Source organism: Conger conger, chromosome 2 (genome assembly GCF_963514075.1).
Source record: "Conger conger chromosome 2, fConCon1.1, whole genome shotgun sequence".
Taxonomy (NCBI): domain Eukaryota; kingdom Metazoa; phylum Chordata; class Actinopteri; order Anguilliformes; family Congridae; genus Conger; species Conger conger.
Window position 1 is genome coordinate 76,980,800 of NC_083761.1, and position 17,429 is coordinate 76,998,228.

The 17,429-nt window shown below is 39.8% G+C and overlaps 1 protein-coding gene across 1 annotated transcript in view; it reads right to left on the minus strand.

The window, feature by feature from the left end:
• LOC133121338 (deleted in malignant brain tumors 1 protein-like) overlaps positions 1-17,429 on the minus strand; it is a 41,848-nt gene that overhangs the window by 17,903 nt on the left and 6,516 nt on the right. The window contains exons 2-3 of the mRNA XM_061230539.1: positions 3,293-3,622; positions 2,039-2,353 (exon numbers count right to left, since the gene is read on the minus strand). Of these exons, the coding sequence (XP_061086523.1) occupies positions 2,039-2,353; positions 3,293-3,622 (645 nt within the window). The remainder of the gene's footprint in view (positions 1-2,038; positions 2,354-3,292; positions 3,623-17,429) is intronic.

Sequence of the window (17,429 nt, forward strand, 5' to 3'; positions counted from 1 at the left end):
GCCTCAGATTGAATCAGGACCGTGCCCGTGCCACCATAGGGCAATAACTGCTGATTGCATCGGCCAGCTTATGACAGGATTCAGTCAGTTAGGGGACTGTATTCGTCCCTCTCTAGTGACCGACAGTGATTGATTGGGTGCTGATGGATTGTATATCAAAGTCACATACGAAAGATCTTCAACCGATGGCTGAGAGCTTGGCTGTACAGTACAGTGTGAAAAGGAGAAGCTGGTGAAACCACATTATTTTGATTTTGTACCTTCGCTTGTCTGTCTTCTTAGTTATTGAATTTTTGATAATTCTTCTGATCATGCTGCATGTATCTGCCTGTCTTGATTCCGACAATTGCCTGTCCTTGGTTTACGTTTTGGATCAGCCCCTTGTTTATTAAAAACCTGCAATTTTTCACGTTTTCCCTGAGTCTGCGTTTGGTTCTCTCTGCCTGATTCCTCACAGAATTTATTTGAATTGCACCATATTTGTTTCTGTCAAACTAACAACAAATGAAGAATATTCAAACAAGAAGTGTTTGATACTAACTCGAAAATATAACCTAATGATAACAAGACCAATCAACAAACAAAATAACCCCTGATCGTTTCCTCAGCTACTGTGGTAAGCAAAACATTATGTCAAAGTGAAGTTGAACTTTCTACCTTTTGGATATAAAATGTCATTACTTTGCAACTTCATCCTATTAGACATTTGTGTGAAATGATGTCATAATTAGCATATGAACTCTTGAGTTATGGCCAGAAACGTATTTTTTGAGGTCACAGCAACCTTGACCTTTGACCAGCAAATTCAAATCAGTTCATACTTGAGTCCAAGTGGATATTTGTGCCAAATCTGAAGAAATTTCCTTTAGGTGTTCCTGAGGTATCACATTCATATGAATGACAGGAAGTCAAAGGGACCTTGACCTTTGACTACCTAAATCTTGCCTGTTCATCCATGAGTCCAAGTGGATGTTTCTGGCTAATTTCAAGAAAATCCCTCAAGGCGTTCCTGACTTATCACATTCATAAGAATGACGTGAGGTCACAGTGACCTTGACATTTGACGACCAAAATCCAATCACTTCATCCCTGAGTCTGATTGGACGTTTCTGCCAAATTTGAAGAAATTTGCCTGGGCCTTCCTGAGATATCACAGGAATGGGCTGGATAGACAGAAGGACAGACGGACAACCCAAAACCAAAATGCCTTCGGCCATGCCTTCATAAAAAGTCATGAAAAATGTATATAAATTTGGAGATATGATAAAATGGTTAAATATTTTATTTGTAATCATCTTGCGCATAGAGGATGAGATCAAGCTTTATTTAACGCCCATATAATGTTAAGATTTCATGACCGGTTTTATGTTCACAGTCAAATTGAGCCCAACAGTTGAAATAAACACAAAAATATTGTAATAGAAACAGTTTGAGACATAGTGTGCCACCTTCTTATTTTCTCCCAAATTATAAGCCTTCTATCCATAGATATGAAAAATCAATGGGAAACATCTCATTTTAGAGCCTAAGGAACAGTAAGTGAAAGTTTGGCACCTGTACGGGAAAGTGCCACCAGAATAATTCACAAAGAAATCTGAGAAAAAAATGTAAATCATCGTATTTTGTTTTTACATTTTCAACAGTTACAGAGGGTCAAAATAACACCGCAGAAAAGATTTGTATGCCAAGTTAGTACAGGACTTTGCATAGCATTATGTTTACTGCATGTTTACCACTTAATCCCACCAAATTAGAAAATGTAAAACATCATACAGTATCAATAAGAAAAAGTGTTAACTGTTTTTTAAGTGATGTTAAACATTGAATGGGGTAAAATTGGCCCCAAACATAATATGAAGGTTAAAAGCGATAAAGATTTTGATGGATCTGGTGATATTTAAATCTTGGATTGACAGGCACCCTGTATTGTTACATTGAATCATTATGCACAGGTAATGATTGGAATTCTTTTTACAGATAAGAGTATAAATATCTTAACAATTGAAGGCAGTTATGAAAACATCAGAGATTTTCCTACCTGAGCAAACCACAGCAGCATCTTCTGGGTGAGTACAGTCATGTGACCCAAACCCAGAGTGTCTACACTCTGACAGGGAGGATTCGTTTCCAGAACACCTCACATCATCCAACCAGATGGGCCCGCTGCCCTGTCCAGAGTGGGCACTGCCTGGAGCAGCCTGAGCACTGCCACAGCCCACCTGTCTACACACCACCTCAGCATCGCTTAGGTCCCAGGAGTCATCACACACTGTTCCCCACTGGCCATCATTGTAGATCTCTACTCTGCCAGAGCACTGATCATCTCCACCTACCAGTCTGACCTGGGCACCGGCTACATGAAAAACATGAAAACAACGTCATGAGAAACATTCACATTCTTAGGTGATTATGAAGAAGAGTTTCCTTGGGGTCTTCTACATGGCGCATTCATTTAAGGCAGCATTTTGTGTTGCATGGATGAGCCTTAAAGCCTCAGGTTGCATCTGGACCATGCCAGTGTCTACTGGCTCGTAGCTCCAAAGGGCAATACCTTTTGTCTGCATATGCTAGGTTAAAGGAGGATTTGGTCAGTTTGGAGTGCATGTTCGTTGTTATCAAGCGAACCCCACTGTTTAATTGACCCCCCTTGGACAGTATGTTAAATACTGCAGATGAAAGGTTGTCCTCCATTGAAGCTCTGTGTAAGCTTGGCTGTAGTGTTCGGAATGAGAAGGAGCAGCTGGCGATGTAAAGTGTTGTTGGAGGGGAACCTTGCTTCACTATACTCTCTGGAATCAAATGAAGGGCTCTCACTTATCAACACGGCTGAGGTCCTACATCGTACATTACAAAACAGGGTTTCAAAATTATATATGAAAGCAAACACTGGCAGCAAATATTTGAAACCAAAAAAAAAACAACAAAAAAAAATTTCCGTTACTTCCGCAAATTAATTAAATGGTTCCCAATTTTTCTGAAGCAAGGGATCCGTTGGCAAACCTCCATTATTTTATTATTTTTTCATGAAAAGGGAGATGAGTAATAAAATACTTAATAATAAAACATTTTTATTGTTGTACACTGAGAGGGTGCGATTGCATCTTATACAAAATGGGTATAGAAGTAGTTTCTTAATGAAACAAGCTGGATCTGATGACTAATTAATTAGATAAAAACAGTCATAGGCTCCTTTTCACTCAATTTTATTTCAATCTTGGGTCGACATGCGCTCAGTTTCAGTCATAACAATCAATTTAAGGTAATAAGGAAAACATACAAAAATATTTCCTACCAGTGCAAACCACAGCCGCATCTTCATGATGGCCACAGTTGTGAGACCCAAACCCAGAGTGCTGGCACTCTGACAGGGAGGATTCACTTCCAGAACAGCTCACATCATCCAACCAGATGAGCCCGCTGCCCTGTCCAGAGTGGGCACTGCCTGGAGCAGCCTGAGCACTGCCACATCCCACCTGTCTACACACCACCTCAGCATCGTTTAGGTCCCAGGAGTCATCACACACTGTTCCCCACTGGCCAGCATTGTAGATCTCCACTCTGCCAGAGCACAAATCATTTCCACCCACCAGTCTGACTGGGGCACTGGGAAATGGGGGATTGTCTATATGAAACACATAACAAAAACTTTCATGAAAAGATTCACATTCTTGGATGATAATAAAGAAGACTTTCCTTGGGATCTTGTACACGACACATTCATTTAAGGCAGCATGTTGTGTTGCATGGATAAACCTCACAGCCTCAGATTGAATCAGGACCGTGCCCGTGCCACCATAGGGCAATAACTGCTGATTGTATCGGCCAGCTTATGAGAGGATTCAGTCAGTTAGGGGACTGTATTCGTCCCTCTCTAGTGACCGACAGTGATTGATTGGGTGCTGATGGATTGTATATCAAAGTCACATACGAAAGATCTTCAACCGATGGCTGAGAGCTTGGCTGTACAGTACAGTGTGAAAAGGAGAAGCTGGTGAAACCACATTATTTTGATTTTGTACCTTCGCTTGTCTGTCTTCTTAGTTATTGAATTTTTGATAATTCTTCTGATCATGCTGCATGTATCTGCCTGTCTTGATTCCGACAATTGCCTGTCCTTGGTTTACGTTTTGGATCAGCCCCTTGTTTATTAAAAACCTGCAATTTTTCACGTTTTCCCTGAGTCTGCGTTTGGTTCTCTCTGCCTGATTCCTCACAGAATTTATTTGAATTGCACCATATTTGTTTCTGTCAAACTAACAACAAATGAAGAATATTCAAACAAGAAGTGTTTGATACTAACTCGAAAATATAAACTAATGATAACAAGACCAATCAACAAACAAAATAACCCCTGATCGTTTCCTCAGCTACTGTGGTAAGCAAAACATTATGTCAAAGTGAAGTTGAACTTTCTACCTTTTGGATATAAAATGTCATTACTTTGCAACTTCATCCTATTAGACATTTGTGTGAAATGATGTCATAATTAGCATATGAACTCTTGAGTTATGGCCAGAAACGTATTTTTTGAGGTCACAGCAACCTTGACCTTTGACCAGCAAATTCAAATCAGTTCATACTTGAGTCCAAGTGGATATTTGTGCCAAATCTGAAGAAATTTCCTTTAGGTGTTCCTGAGGTATCACATTCATATGAATGACAGGAAGTCAAAGGGACCTTGACCTTTGACTACCTAAATCTTGCCTGTTCATCCATGAGTCCAAGTGGATGTTTCTGGCTAATTTCAAGAAAATCCCTCAAGGCGTTCCTGATTTATCACATTCATAAGAATGACGTGAGGTCACAGTGACCTTGACATTTGACGACCAAAATCCAATCACTTCATCCCTGAGTCTGATTGGACGTTTCTGCCAAATTTGAAGAAATTTGCCTTGGGCCTTCCTGAGATATCACAGGAATGGGCTGGATAGACAGAAGGACAGACGGACAACCCAAAACCAAAATGCCTTCGGCCGTGCCTTCATAAAAAGTCATGAAAAATGTATATAAATTTGGAGATATGATAAAATGGTTAAATATTTTATTTGTAATCATCTTGCGCATAGAGGATGAGATCAAGCTTTATTTAACGCCCATATAATGTTAAGATTTCATGACCGGTTTTATGTTCACAGTCAAATTGAGCCCAACAGTTGAAATAAACACAAAAATATTGTAATAGAAACAGTTTGAGACATAATGTGCCACCTTCTTATTTTCTCCCAAATTATAAGCCTTCTATCCATAGATATGAAAAATCAATGGGAAACATCTCATTTTAGAGCCTAAGGAACAGTAAGTGAAAGTTTGGCACCTGTACGGGAAAGTGCCACCAGAATAATTCACAAAGAAATCTGAGAAAAAAATGTAAATCATCGTATTTTGTTTTTACATTTTCAACAGTTACAGAGGGTCAAAATAACACCGCAGAAAAGATTTGTATGCCAAGTTAGTACAGGACTTTGCATAGCATTATGTTTATTGCATGTTTACCACTTAATCCCACCAAATTAGAAAATGTAAAACATCATACAGTATCAATAAGAAAAAGTGTTAACTGTTTTTTAAGTGATGTTAAACATTGAATGGGGTAAAATTGGCCCCAAACATAATATGAAGGTTAAAAGCGATAAAGATTTTGATGGATCTGGTGATATTTAAATCTTGGATTGACAGGCACCCTGTATTGTTACATTGAATCATTATGCACAGGTAATGATTGGAATTCTTTTTACAGATAAGAGTATAAATATCTTAACAATTGAAGGCAGTTATGAAAACATCAGAGATTTTCCTACCTGAGCAAACCACAGCAGCATCTTCTGGGTGAGTACAGTCATGTGACCCAAACCCAGAGTGTCTACACTCTGACAGGGAGGATTCGTTTCCAGAACACCTCACATCATCCAACCAGATGGGCCCGCTGCCCTGTCCAGAGTGGGCACTGCCTGGAGCAGCCTGAGCACTGCCACAGCCCACCTGTCTACACACCACCTCAGCATCGCTTAGGTCCCAGGAGTCATCACACACTGTTCCCCACTGGCCATCATTGTAGATCTCCACTCTGCCAGAGCACGAATCATTTCCACCCACCAGTCTGACTGGGGCACTGGGAAACAGGGCACTGGCTATATGAAACACATAACAAAAACTGTCATGAAAAGATTCACATTCTTGGATGATTATGAAGACAATTTTCTTTGGGGTCTTCTACATGGCACAATCATTTAAGGCATCATGTTATGTTTCATTGATCAGCCTCACAGCCTCAGCTTGAATTAGGACCGTGCCTGTGCCACCATAGGGCAATAACTGCTGACTGCATCGGGCAGTTCATGAGAGGATTCATTCAGTTAGGGGACTGTATTCATCCCTCTCTTGTGACTGACACTGATTGATCGGGTGCCAATGGATTGTATGTCAAATCTGCATAGGTAAGATCTTCCACTGATGCCACTCTGAAAGCTTTGCTGTACTTTGCTGTGTCAAAAGGAGAAGCTGGTGACACCAAATGTTTCAGAGGACTGAAACCGTGGTTGTCTACACCCTCATGAGTAAGCAGTGGCATTCATGCACATGAATGTGGCTGTAATTGCAGATTGAATATTGCAAATAATTCGATTTTTTCTGGTCCACATTGACACCAACAAAGACTTTCCTTTACAGTAGCATATAAATTTGGCCTCATCACATTTTTCTCAAGCAAAGGTTTCTTTGTCAAAATGTTAATTTATTTTCAGAATTAAAAAAAAAATTACCTTTCATTTCAACCTTTTGCATGATGAACAAAACTAACATCAACACATTCCACGAAAAATCAACCAGAGGTCAGGGAGTTGACCACTCCAATTTTGCCCAAAGTTTGTAAAAATGTACCATTTATATTCAATAAAGAACATCCAAAACTTTAGCCCCATTGGATTAAGGGTGGTAAGCAAAAAGTTACTTGTGAGTGGAAACTGGGTTTGGGGTTGTGAACTCCAGTTTTACTAATAATTCTCTAATAATATTTGTTGGGTTATTACAACAAAACTGAGAGTATATATTTTGGTTAAGAACAACCACCAGGAAAATGAAGTCATAGATAATTTATTCAAAAATTATACAATGCCAAAGTTGGGTATGTGCAGAAAATCCAAGTCAAGTCAATGGTAAGTAAGGAGGTTTCCAGTCAAAATGAAACTTGTTCGACAAAAGGTATAATAGGCATACTTATATACTAAAAAATTGAGTTGATACTGCAATGCCTTATATGTTTTAATCAGTCCAAACAGGACCATTTACGATCAGGTGCCGGGACCAAAGAGCCAATCGCAGCCTAGAACAGGTGTCTTTATTAGACGACACGGTGATCAGACAGGCAGTGGTTGAATAACAGCAGACAGGCACAATGGGGGTAATTAAGTTCACAGTCAAAATAACAAGCAAAAGTCAAAACACGAGAAGGCAGTCCAAACATGCAAAGGTACCAAATGTAATCCAATAATCAAAATCGAATGAGGCAGGCAAAGTCCATTTACAGATCCAAGTTCAGTTTATTTAATTTAAGAGATTTAAGATACGTTTTACCTGGGTCATTAGTTAAAATGGCCGATAGCAATAGGAGTAACAGTGCAGCTCCCGAGATCATCATTCTTCAGACTTGATTCTCCAATGACCATGCAAAATCTAGTGGAAAAAAATCAAAGGCATCCACAAAGACCTTTGTAACTAATTATATCATTTCAGTTTCTTTTCTATAAAACATTTTTCACGGAATAATTTACACAAAACACATAAGTACTCATTATTATGCACTTACCAATCAATCCCCAAAGTCGTCTGTGAGTCACCTCTGAGCACAGGTATTTACAGTTTTCTGTGATACCGCATTGTGGCTTTTAAATATTGGCATTAACAAGCTGTACAGGTCTATCTAATAAATTGCTCATCGAGTGTATACAGTATATCTAGGTCAAACCAATTTGACAATTACATTAAACTGTTGAATATAAGATATGTAAAACATTGACTTTGTCTGTATAATGCCACCTGACATGGTGAATCCTCCAGTCGGCATGGTGGTTCCTGAGGCCCACACTGGTCACCTCTAAATGGACTATTTATTATTATAGACACCTTGCACTATTTATTATTATGGACTATCTATTATTATGGACACCTTGCACTTTTATACTTTCATACTCTCATATGTTGACACACATAACTGTTCTTAACATACTATATTAGTATTCTTAGTATTTGTTATGTTCCTGTGTTCTGTGTGTTAGTTTATCATTGTTTATTATCTTTAGTCTTGTAATTTATTATTTCTCATATTTATGTCTGGTGTTCTACTCGTCTTCCCCTGTGATGTCTGAGTCTGAATGTTTACAAGCCCAGTCACTCCCCTGTCTGCGTGCCCCACTATTCGGGTGTTTACGGTAGTTCCGGGGTTCAATCTTCTTTCCAATCTTGCATTCCTTCCTGCTTTCTCTCCATTTCATGTTTGTACATAGCACTAATATACTAATCCCAACTAACATATAATTTCTACAGTACTAATTATACTAACACACTAATATGTTTGTCAAACTAACAAACTAACATTCACTAGTTTTGGGTATTTGTAATTTAAATCACTTCACTAACTTACTAACGCATCTCCAGTTTCAATTCAGTTCTGTAATCACACGTTTTCGTTTCCCCCTTGTTATTGTCCTATTACCCTTTCATGTGTTTCACCTGATGTTTATTTGTTAGACTGCCCTCACTCCCATGCCCCGCCTAGTTTGTCTCATTCCCCTGTGTATTTATACCTGTCCTTTTCAGTTGCACGCGGCTAGTTCGTCTTGTCCTGTTTTCTTGTCCTGAGCCCTTGATCCCTTCCCCCAGTTCTAGCCCCCTTGCCCTTGCCCTTGCCCTTGCCCTTGCCCATCTGGTTTTGACCCCTGCCTGCTTCCCTGGACTATTCTTTCTTTGTTGTGGATTGTTGTACCTCTGCCTTATTGGATTGACCCCCCAGTTTTTGACCCTGGCCTGTTTTTTGACTACGCTCTGTCTGCCCCTTCACCTGTGAGTAAACTTGCCATTTTTCTCCACCAATGTCTGCTTTTGGTTCCTCTGTTCCCCCCGGCATAACAGTATTTCTATCTATTGTGTTCCCCCTATGTTCCTTTCCTTATTCCTTTTATTCTATTAACCTCTGCTGCTATGAGACTGAAATTTCCCCACGGAGATACATAAAGTGCTATCTCTTATCCCTATCTCTAAAACATTTAATGTGTCTCCTCCAAAAAGTTATGACTTATGACTTCAATTCTCCGGCAGATGGTGACAATACAGCTCCATGAACGTACTGAAGCTCATTACCATCACCAGCGCAATTTTTTTTTATTTTACAATTTGTTTTTACAAAAGTAATAAAATGACTTAACTGATTATTGTCTGTGAGGAATTATGGGTTATACTCCGCTGTAAACGCAATTTATAACTTTTTTTTACACACTTTCTGCCATCAACACAAAGATGCACACGGTAGTTAAGTATCACCACTTTTCTTAACACAGGCATGAAATTGTCACATCCAAAATAAAATGGTTGCGCTGATTTATTTATTATTCTTTCTGTTATAGTTTTTCTTCTAAAGAATCTCATAAATAAGAAATCCCTTTGAAAATCCATCCAACGTATTTTCTTCTGTCAGAACCGTTATTATAAGCATGTTTTACATCCCCATGAAACCTGTAGCTCTACTTTAAACGAGCAATTCTATAACAACGAAATGCTTACGCAGGTTCAGGATCAACAATGGGTTGCGCACCATTCTGCCTATTTCACTTCAACGGGTCTTAAATATACTGATGGTGGACTTGAGTGCCCTGTAATAAATAATACATTAAGATTTTTATTTGATATAAACAAACACTTCATTTTCGAAGGCATTATCGCAAGAGACAAAATAACAAAATCAGCCAACACTTCAAGAAGAGAGAGATCATCAGTAAAGATGATAGTTATTGGTGTTTTCTTATTTAATTATTTAATGATTTATTCTTGTCAAATAACTAGATTATATGTTCATTTTTGTTATGAGTGAACGCTATGTGTATATATATGTATAGTGTGTAAGGGAGTGGGGTCGGAGGACCAAACACGACCGAGAGGGGTTCGAAAAGTAAGTACAAATATGTTCTAGATGTATCCCTAGAGACAAGGGATACGCCCTAGAGGATGAAGGGGGAAACGAAAAAGGGAATAAGTAACTCCGCGGTACTTCGCCAACCAAAAGAACAACCTATCAAAACGGTTGAGGAGTCTAATCTGACTCCAGCGAGGAACTCACTCAAGCAAGGAAATCACAGATTATTTAGCCTATATGTCTAAGTTAATTTATAACTGCCGTGTGCACTTAGGTATATGGTGATGACTGACATAATAGTGTTGTAATCCTGTTTAATAGATCACTGCAGAAACGGTGTAGAAAATGAAGTCAAAAAACTTTTCCAAAAAACTAAAGAATAGCCGTCTACTTGAAATAATGTTGAAATAACACCATGTATCCCATTAGTGAATTTCTTTTATTTATTCATCTTTAAGGCTGTAATTCACTAATAGCATATTATTAATAATATTAGCTACTGTTATATTACTTCTTAATACTTTTGATATAGCCTATAGGCTACCGTGTTTTCCATAATGTCCCGATAATGTCTCAGAATATGCGCTCTTTGCTGACAGTTGATGCGCAAATCATTTTTAAATTGCCAGTTGCTAAAAGGAAACCACAAACGTTTCAGTCACAAGACCATAAACTACATCACAATGAAAATGGTGCGCGACTGCTATAGACCACTGTTTTATCGCTCATTTATTTTGAATATTAATCTACGAAAGAGCCTACCTCTTAGAATATTAGGCTATACTATATTATTGGCAGACAAATATCTGGGGTGCATGACTAATAGTTACAGACAATAGGTTACATTGGACATGCTTTCTTTCATGAGACATTGATATGAATATAAATAATCAGTTAATAATTTACTGTGTGTATTTCATAAACCGCAACACTTCTGAGTAGTCTATTGTTCCATTACCAATGCCTAAGAGCACATGTAACTTTGCCACATAAAAAATAATGATCATGAAAGAACATTTAGAACATGTATTCAACAACCGCAATTCAGCAAGAGATTGTTGTTGTAACAAACAAAATAGCATGCTGAGGGTTCCTTGTATGGTTTTGAGAACTACTGCTCTATTTTACTCAGATAGGCCACCAGCATCAGTATGCAAAATGCTTCCCCTCCGTTCATCTGCCATTAACTTCGAACAGCCGCGTACTTAGTAGCCTGTAGGAATTTGGTCCTTTGTGAAGTAAAACAAGTAGACCGATATTCAGGTTAGCAACATATTAGCAATGTATTCATATAGCTAAAATAGTCTTTAATTACAATATGAAGCATACCGGGAAAAAGCAAGGCAGTTCTATTACAAACACATGTTACAAAGGAATGAGCTTTTACGCCCCAAACCTCCTGAAGTACAATGCTGGTACTTGTCCCTGATTGGGTGACAGGCAGACGAATACTCATTATCTTGTATGCATATGATGTGACCAAGGAAACCAAATGGTCATTGCCAGGAAAGCATCATTCAGTACGATTGAGGTGTTAGGTGACCATCCAAGAACAATGAAGCAGGAAATGTATTCTTCCCTACATAATTCCCCCTTAAACCTTACCTGTATGCAAACAAGAGAGAAAGGTTTAATTCAGGAACAACGCATTCTTATCAAAGTGACCACTGGCTCACCACATAGTGGACTTAAGGAGATATGTTTGACACCACTGGATACCAGGAACAACCACAATGGAGTCCCAGTTGCACTAGGTGACTCTACACATAGACTGCTGTGTTCCGGCTTTCATTACAGCCTTCCTTTCCCTGTACTCAGCATCCTTTTTGTGTTGTTTTATTAAAACCTGAAGGTAGCAAGTCAGAGCCGATACATCCAGTAACGCCAGTACTGATGCTGCCGTGGCTCTTTTGAAAATCAGGTCCCAGTGTGTGTCTTGGTAGTTCCCCTTTATTCCTGAGGGCCCATTAAGATAGTTGTGAATTCTCTGAATCAATCCCTCCTCATCTGCATTTATCTGTGTAAACAGGTAATGGCCATAACAAACATCAATGTGTGTGTTGTATGGTTATATGACAGTGGAGCAGTGATGGCATTCTTAACTATGTGTTACATTTTTTACAGGCAGTTTGCATTCCCGTTTGTATCTCTTACATACACAAATACCTTATTTCACATTATTGTCAGTACAATTGCCACAAATAGTTTCATTATCGATTGACACCCAAACCCTTCTGTACCCTTATGGTTTTAAGTTTGCATTGTCAGTCATATCCTTTGTGTTATGTGCAGCAGCAGAATTTAGATAAAACTTAGCAAAAACCTGTTTAAGCTGCTTCAGTATTGAATTCATGTCCTCATAGGTCATGGCTGGAACTGTATGAGAGATTTCTGACTGTGTTCTACTTTTTTCTGTGTTTTTCAGCCTTGGTTTCAGTCTAGCAGCACCCCCACCCCTCGACCAGCAGTCCCTTTTAAAATGCCCAATCTTACCACAGTTGTGGCAAGCATCTTGAGACTCCTTATGACCCTGAGCAGAAAGAAAGATTTCTGACTGTTAAAAATGTCCCTGCGTTCTTGCGCCTAGGTCTCTGTCTAGCAGCACCACCACACCTTGCCCAATCTTACCACAATTGTGGCAAGCATCTCTCGGCATCTTACAACCCTCATTTGTGACAACAGCTGAAACCTTGTTTTTAATAATAAGGGCACTACATGTAGTTTCGTACCAACTAGACATAAGACTACAGACATCAGCAAAAGTAAAATTGTTTGCTTTTTGCTTTTGATTTAATGCAAGCTTTGTTGCATCATTGACTATGTCATCATACTGTTCCATGATTAATGCAAGGAAAGCTGGATCATTCCTGCCCGGATTTTGCATTCCAGAATTCCTGGTGTTGCAATTGAACAATCGGTTCGTATAAGCTACTGGATTTTCACCTCTATCAGGTGTGGTGTTCTGTATTAGTTTCCAATTGGGCTGTGGGTTACCAATCATACCCAACAATGCAGACTCTCTCTGCTGGGCATTTGCCCACACACCATCTAATGGTCCTTTAATGTTTTCAGGTAGCGACTGAACTAGATCAGCAGGAATGGTTAACTGTAGAATTTGGAAACAATCCTGGTCATCTAGTGTATGTGCTGTATCCTGCCGTTGCAGCTCAACCAAATAGTTTCGGGGGTCAGAAAAACCATCCCGCTGACCAGTGTTTTTACACAAGCTCCCGAGCTCAGAGGTAGATAAAGGAAGGTGTTCATGTACTGTCTCATATTCATAATTTGCAGCAGCACTGCCCTCAGTAGCTACCGCTGCTCTCCTACGCGTTTGGCGCTCTCTTATGCGGAAAGGAGCAGCTTTAACTGGACCCGCAGCAATGTGACATTCAACCAGATCTGAATCAGCCTCTTCTGAACCATCACAACTACTGTCAAAGTCAGAGTATTCCGGTAAATTAATACCCAAAGCAGCAACATGACACTGAATTTGCCTGAGCTTATCAGCAGTACTGTCCTTTATGACTGGTCTATGCACCTCTGGATTTCTTGCACTTTTTGCCCATAGCAACTCATAGGCATTTTGACACTTTTGTAACTGTCAATTTATGGTGACATTTACAGTTTTTGATTCAGACAAACTTGTCCTCAGTGACGCTAACTGTTGCCGCATTTCAATGCTATTATTTGCTGCTAAACAGCGCTCTGCCTGTCCTGCTGCAGACTCACTTCTCAGAGCCTCTATAGTCTCCCCAAGTGTTTCAATTGTTTGCTGCTGTTCAGCACAGTTTCTCTGCTACTGACAAACGGCATTTCAATTCTGTTTGACCTTGCAACAGGGCTGCTAGTACATTTGCGTGTTTATTTTTTTTGACTTTTACATTTACTATTGTGTTGTTCACATGCCTCCTCAAGCCAAACTAGAGGATCTGATTTTTCTAACAGAGATCCATAGGATCCCTCTTTGCAATGTTTTGCAATATACTCAATGGCATACTCCATTATCCTAGGTTCTGAGTACACCTATGTACAATATACTGACTGTGGTCGTTTAACTCAAGGACACAGGATAAACGTGGGATACGCTGCTGGTACTTTTAAAAAGTCCAGTTCCTTTACAAACACACCTCCCGTTTAACCTTGTGAAGCTTAACTTCAATGTTAAACAGGTCAGCACAATATATCTACCGTGTACACTATACCAACTGTGGTGGTTTACCTCAAGGACACAGGATAAACGTGGGATACCCTGCTGGTACATTTTATTTTTTTTAAGTCCAGTTCCTCTACAAACACACCTCCCATTTAACCCTGTGAAGCTAACTTCACTGCTAAACAGGTCAGAACAAGATTAAATTCACAGGAGAATTCTCATGGCTAAGTCTCAAATTTACTCCGAAATCTGTGCTATTTTGCTCACCTCTGCCGCAGCTGACAAATCTCACTGTTACACAACCAAGCAAGGCAGTTCAATTACAAACTCATGTTGCAAAGGAATGAGCTTTTATGCCCCAAATCTCCTGAAGTACAATGCTGTTACTTGTCCCTGATTGGGTGACAGGCAGACGAATACACATTATTTTGTATGCATATGATGTGACCAAGGAAACCAAATGGTCATTGCCAGCAATGCATCATTCAGTATGATTGAGGTGTTAGGTGACCATCCAAGAACAATGAAGCAGGAAATGTATTCTTCCCTACAAAATTCCCCCTTAAACCTTGACCTGTATGCAAACAAGAGAGAAAGGTTTAATTCAGGAACAACACATTCTTATCAAAGTGACCACTGGCTCACCACTTAATGGACTTAAGGAGATATGTTTGACACCACTGGATACCAGGAACAACCACAATGGAGTCCCAGTTGCACTAGGTGACTCTACACATAGACTGCTGTGTTCCGGCTTTCATTACAGCCTTCCTTTCCCTGTACCCAGCATCCTTTTTGTGTTGTTTTACTAAAACCTGAAGGTAGCAAGTCAGAGCCGATACATCCAGTAACGCCAGTACTGATGCTGCCGTGGCTCTTTTGAAAATCAGGTCCCAGTGTGTGTCTTGGTAGTTCCCCTTTATTCCTTGAGGGCCCATTAAGATAGTTGTGAATTCTCTGAATCAATTCCTTCTCATCTGCATTTATCTGTGTAAACAGGTATGGCCATAACAAACATCAATGTGTGTGTTGTATGGTTATATGACAGTGGAGCAGTGACGGCATTCTTAACTATGTGTTACATTTTTTACAGGCAGTTTGCATTCCCGTTTGTATCTCTTACATACACAAATACCTTATTTCACCTTATTGTCAGTACAATTGACACAAATAGTTTCATTATCGATTGACACCCAAACCCTTCTGTACCCTTATGGTTTTAAGTTTGCATTGTCAGTCATATCCTTTGTGTTATGTGCAGCAGCGGAATTTAGATAAAACTTAGCAAAAACCTGTTTAAGCTGCTGCAGTATTGAATTCATGTCCTCATAGGTCATGGCTGGAACTATATGAGAGATTTCTGACTGTGTTCTACTTTTTTCTGTGTTTTTCAGCCTTGGTCTCAGTCTAGCAGCACCCCCACCCCTCGACCAGCAGTCCCTTTTAAAATGCCCAATCTTACCACAGTTCTGGCAAGCATCTTGAGACTCCTTATGACCCTGAGCAGAAAGAAAGATTTCTGACTGTTACAAATGTCCCTGCGTTCTTGCGCCTAGGTCTCTGTCTAGCAGCACCACCACACCTTGCCCAATCTTACCACAATTGTGGCAAGCATCTCTCGGCATCTTACAACCCTCATTTGTGACAACAGCTGAAACCTTGTTTTTAATAATAAGGGCACTACATGTAGTTTCGTACCAACTCGATATAAGACTACAGACATCAGCAAAAGTAAAATTGTTTGCTTTTTGCTTTTGATTTAATGCAAGCTTTGTTGCATCATTGACTATGTCATCATACTGTTCCATGATTAATGCAAGGAAAGCTGGATCATTCCTGCCCGGATTTTGCATTCCAGAATTCCTGGTGTTGCAATTGAACAATCGGTTCGTATAAGCTACTGGATTTTCACCTCTATCAGGTGTGGTGTTCTGTATTAGTTTCCAATTGGGCTGTGGGTTACCAATCATACCCAACAATGCAGACTCTCTCTGCTGGGCATTTGCCCACACACCATCTAATGGTCCTTTAATGTTTTCAGGTAGCGACTGAACAAGATCAGCAGGAATGGTTAACTGTAGAATTTGGAAACAATCCTGGTCATCTAGTGTATGTGCTGTATCCTGCCGTTGCAGCTCAGCCAAATAGTTTCGGGGGTCAGAAAAACCATCCCGCTGACCAGTGTTTTTACACAAGCTCCCGAGCTCAGAGGTAGATAAAGGAAGGTGTTCATGTACTGTCTCATATTCATAATTTGCAGCAGCACTGCCCTCAGTAGCTACCGCTGCTCTCCTACGCGTTTGGCGCTCTCTTATGCGGAAAGGAGCAGCTTTAACTGGACCCGCAGCAATGTGACATTCAACCGGATCTGAATCAGCCTCTTCTGAACCATCACAACTACTGTCAAAGTATTCCGGTAAATTAATACCCAAAGCAGCAACATGACACTGAATTTGCCTGAGCTTATCAGCAGTACTGTCTTTTATGACTGGTCTATGCACCTCTGGATTTCTTGCACTTTTTGCCCATAGCAACTCATAGGCATTTTGACACTTTTGTAACTGTCAATTTATGGTGACATTTACAGTTTTTGATTCAGACAAACTTGTCCTCAGTGACGCTAACTGTTGCCGCATTTCAATGCTATTATTTGCTGCTAAACAGCGCTCTGCCTGTCCTGCTGCAGACTCACTTCTCAGAGCCTCTACAGTCTCCCCAAGTGTTTCAGTTGTTTGCTTCTGTTCAGCACAGTTTCTCTGCTACTGACAAACGGCATTTCAATTCTGTTTGACCTTGCAACAGGGCTGCTAGTACATTTGCGTGTTGCATTTACTATTGTGTTGTTCACATGCCTCCTCAAGCCAAACTAGAGGATCTGATTTTTCTAACAGAGATCCAAAGGATCCCTCTTTGCAAAGTTTTGCAATATACTCAATGGCATACTCCATTATCCTAGGTTCTGAGTACACCTATGTACAATATACTGACTGTGGTCGTTTAACTCAAGGACACAGGATAAACGTGGGATACGCTGCTGGTACTTTTAAAAAGTCCAGTTCCTCTACAAACACACCTCCCATTTAACCCTGTGAAGCTAACTTCACTGCTAAACAGGTCAGAACAAGATTAAATTCACAGGAGAATTATCATGCCTAA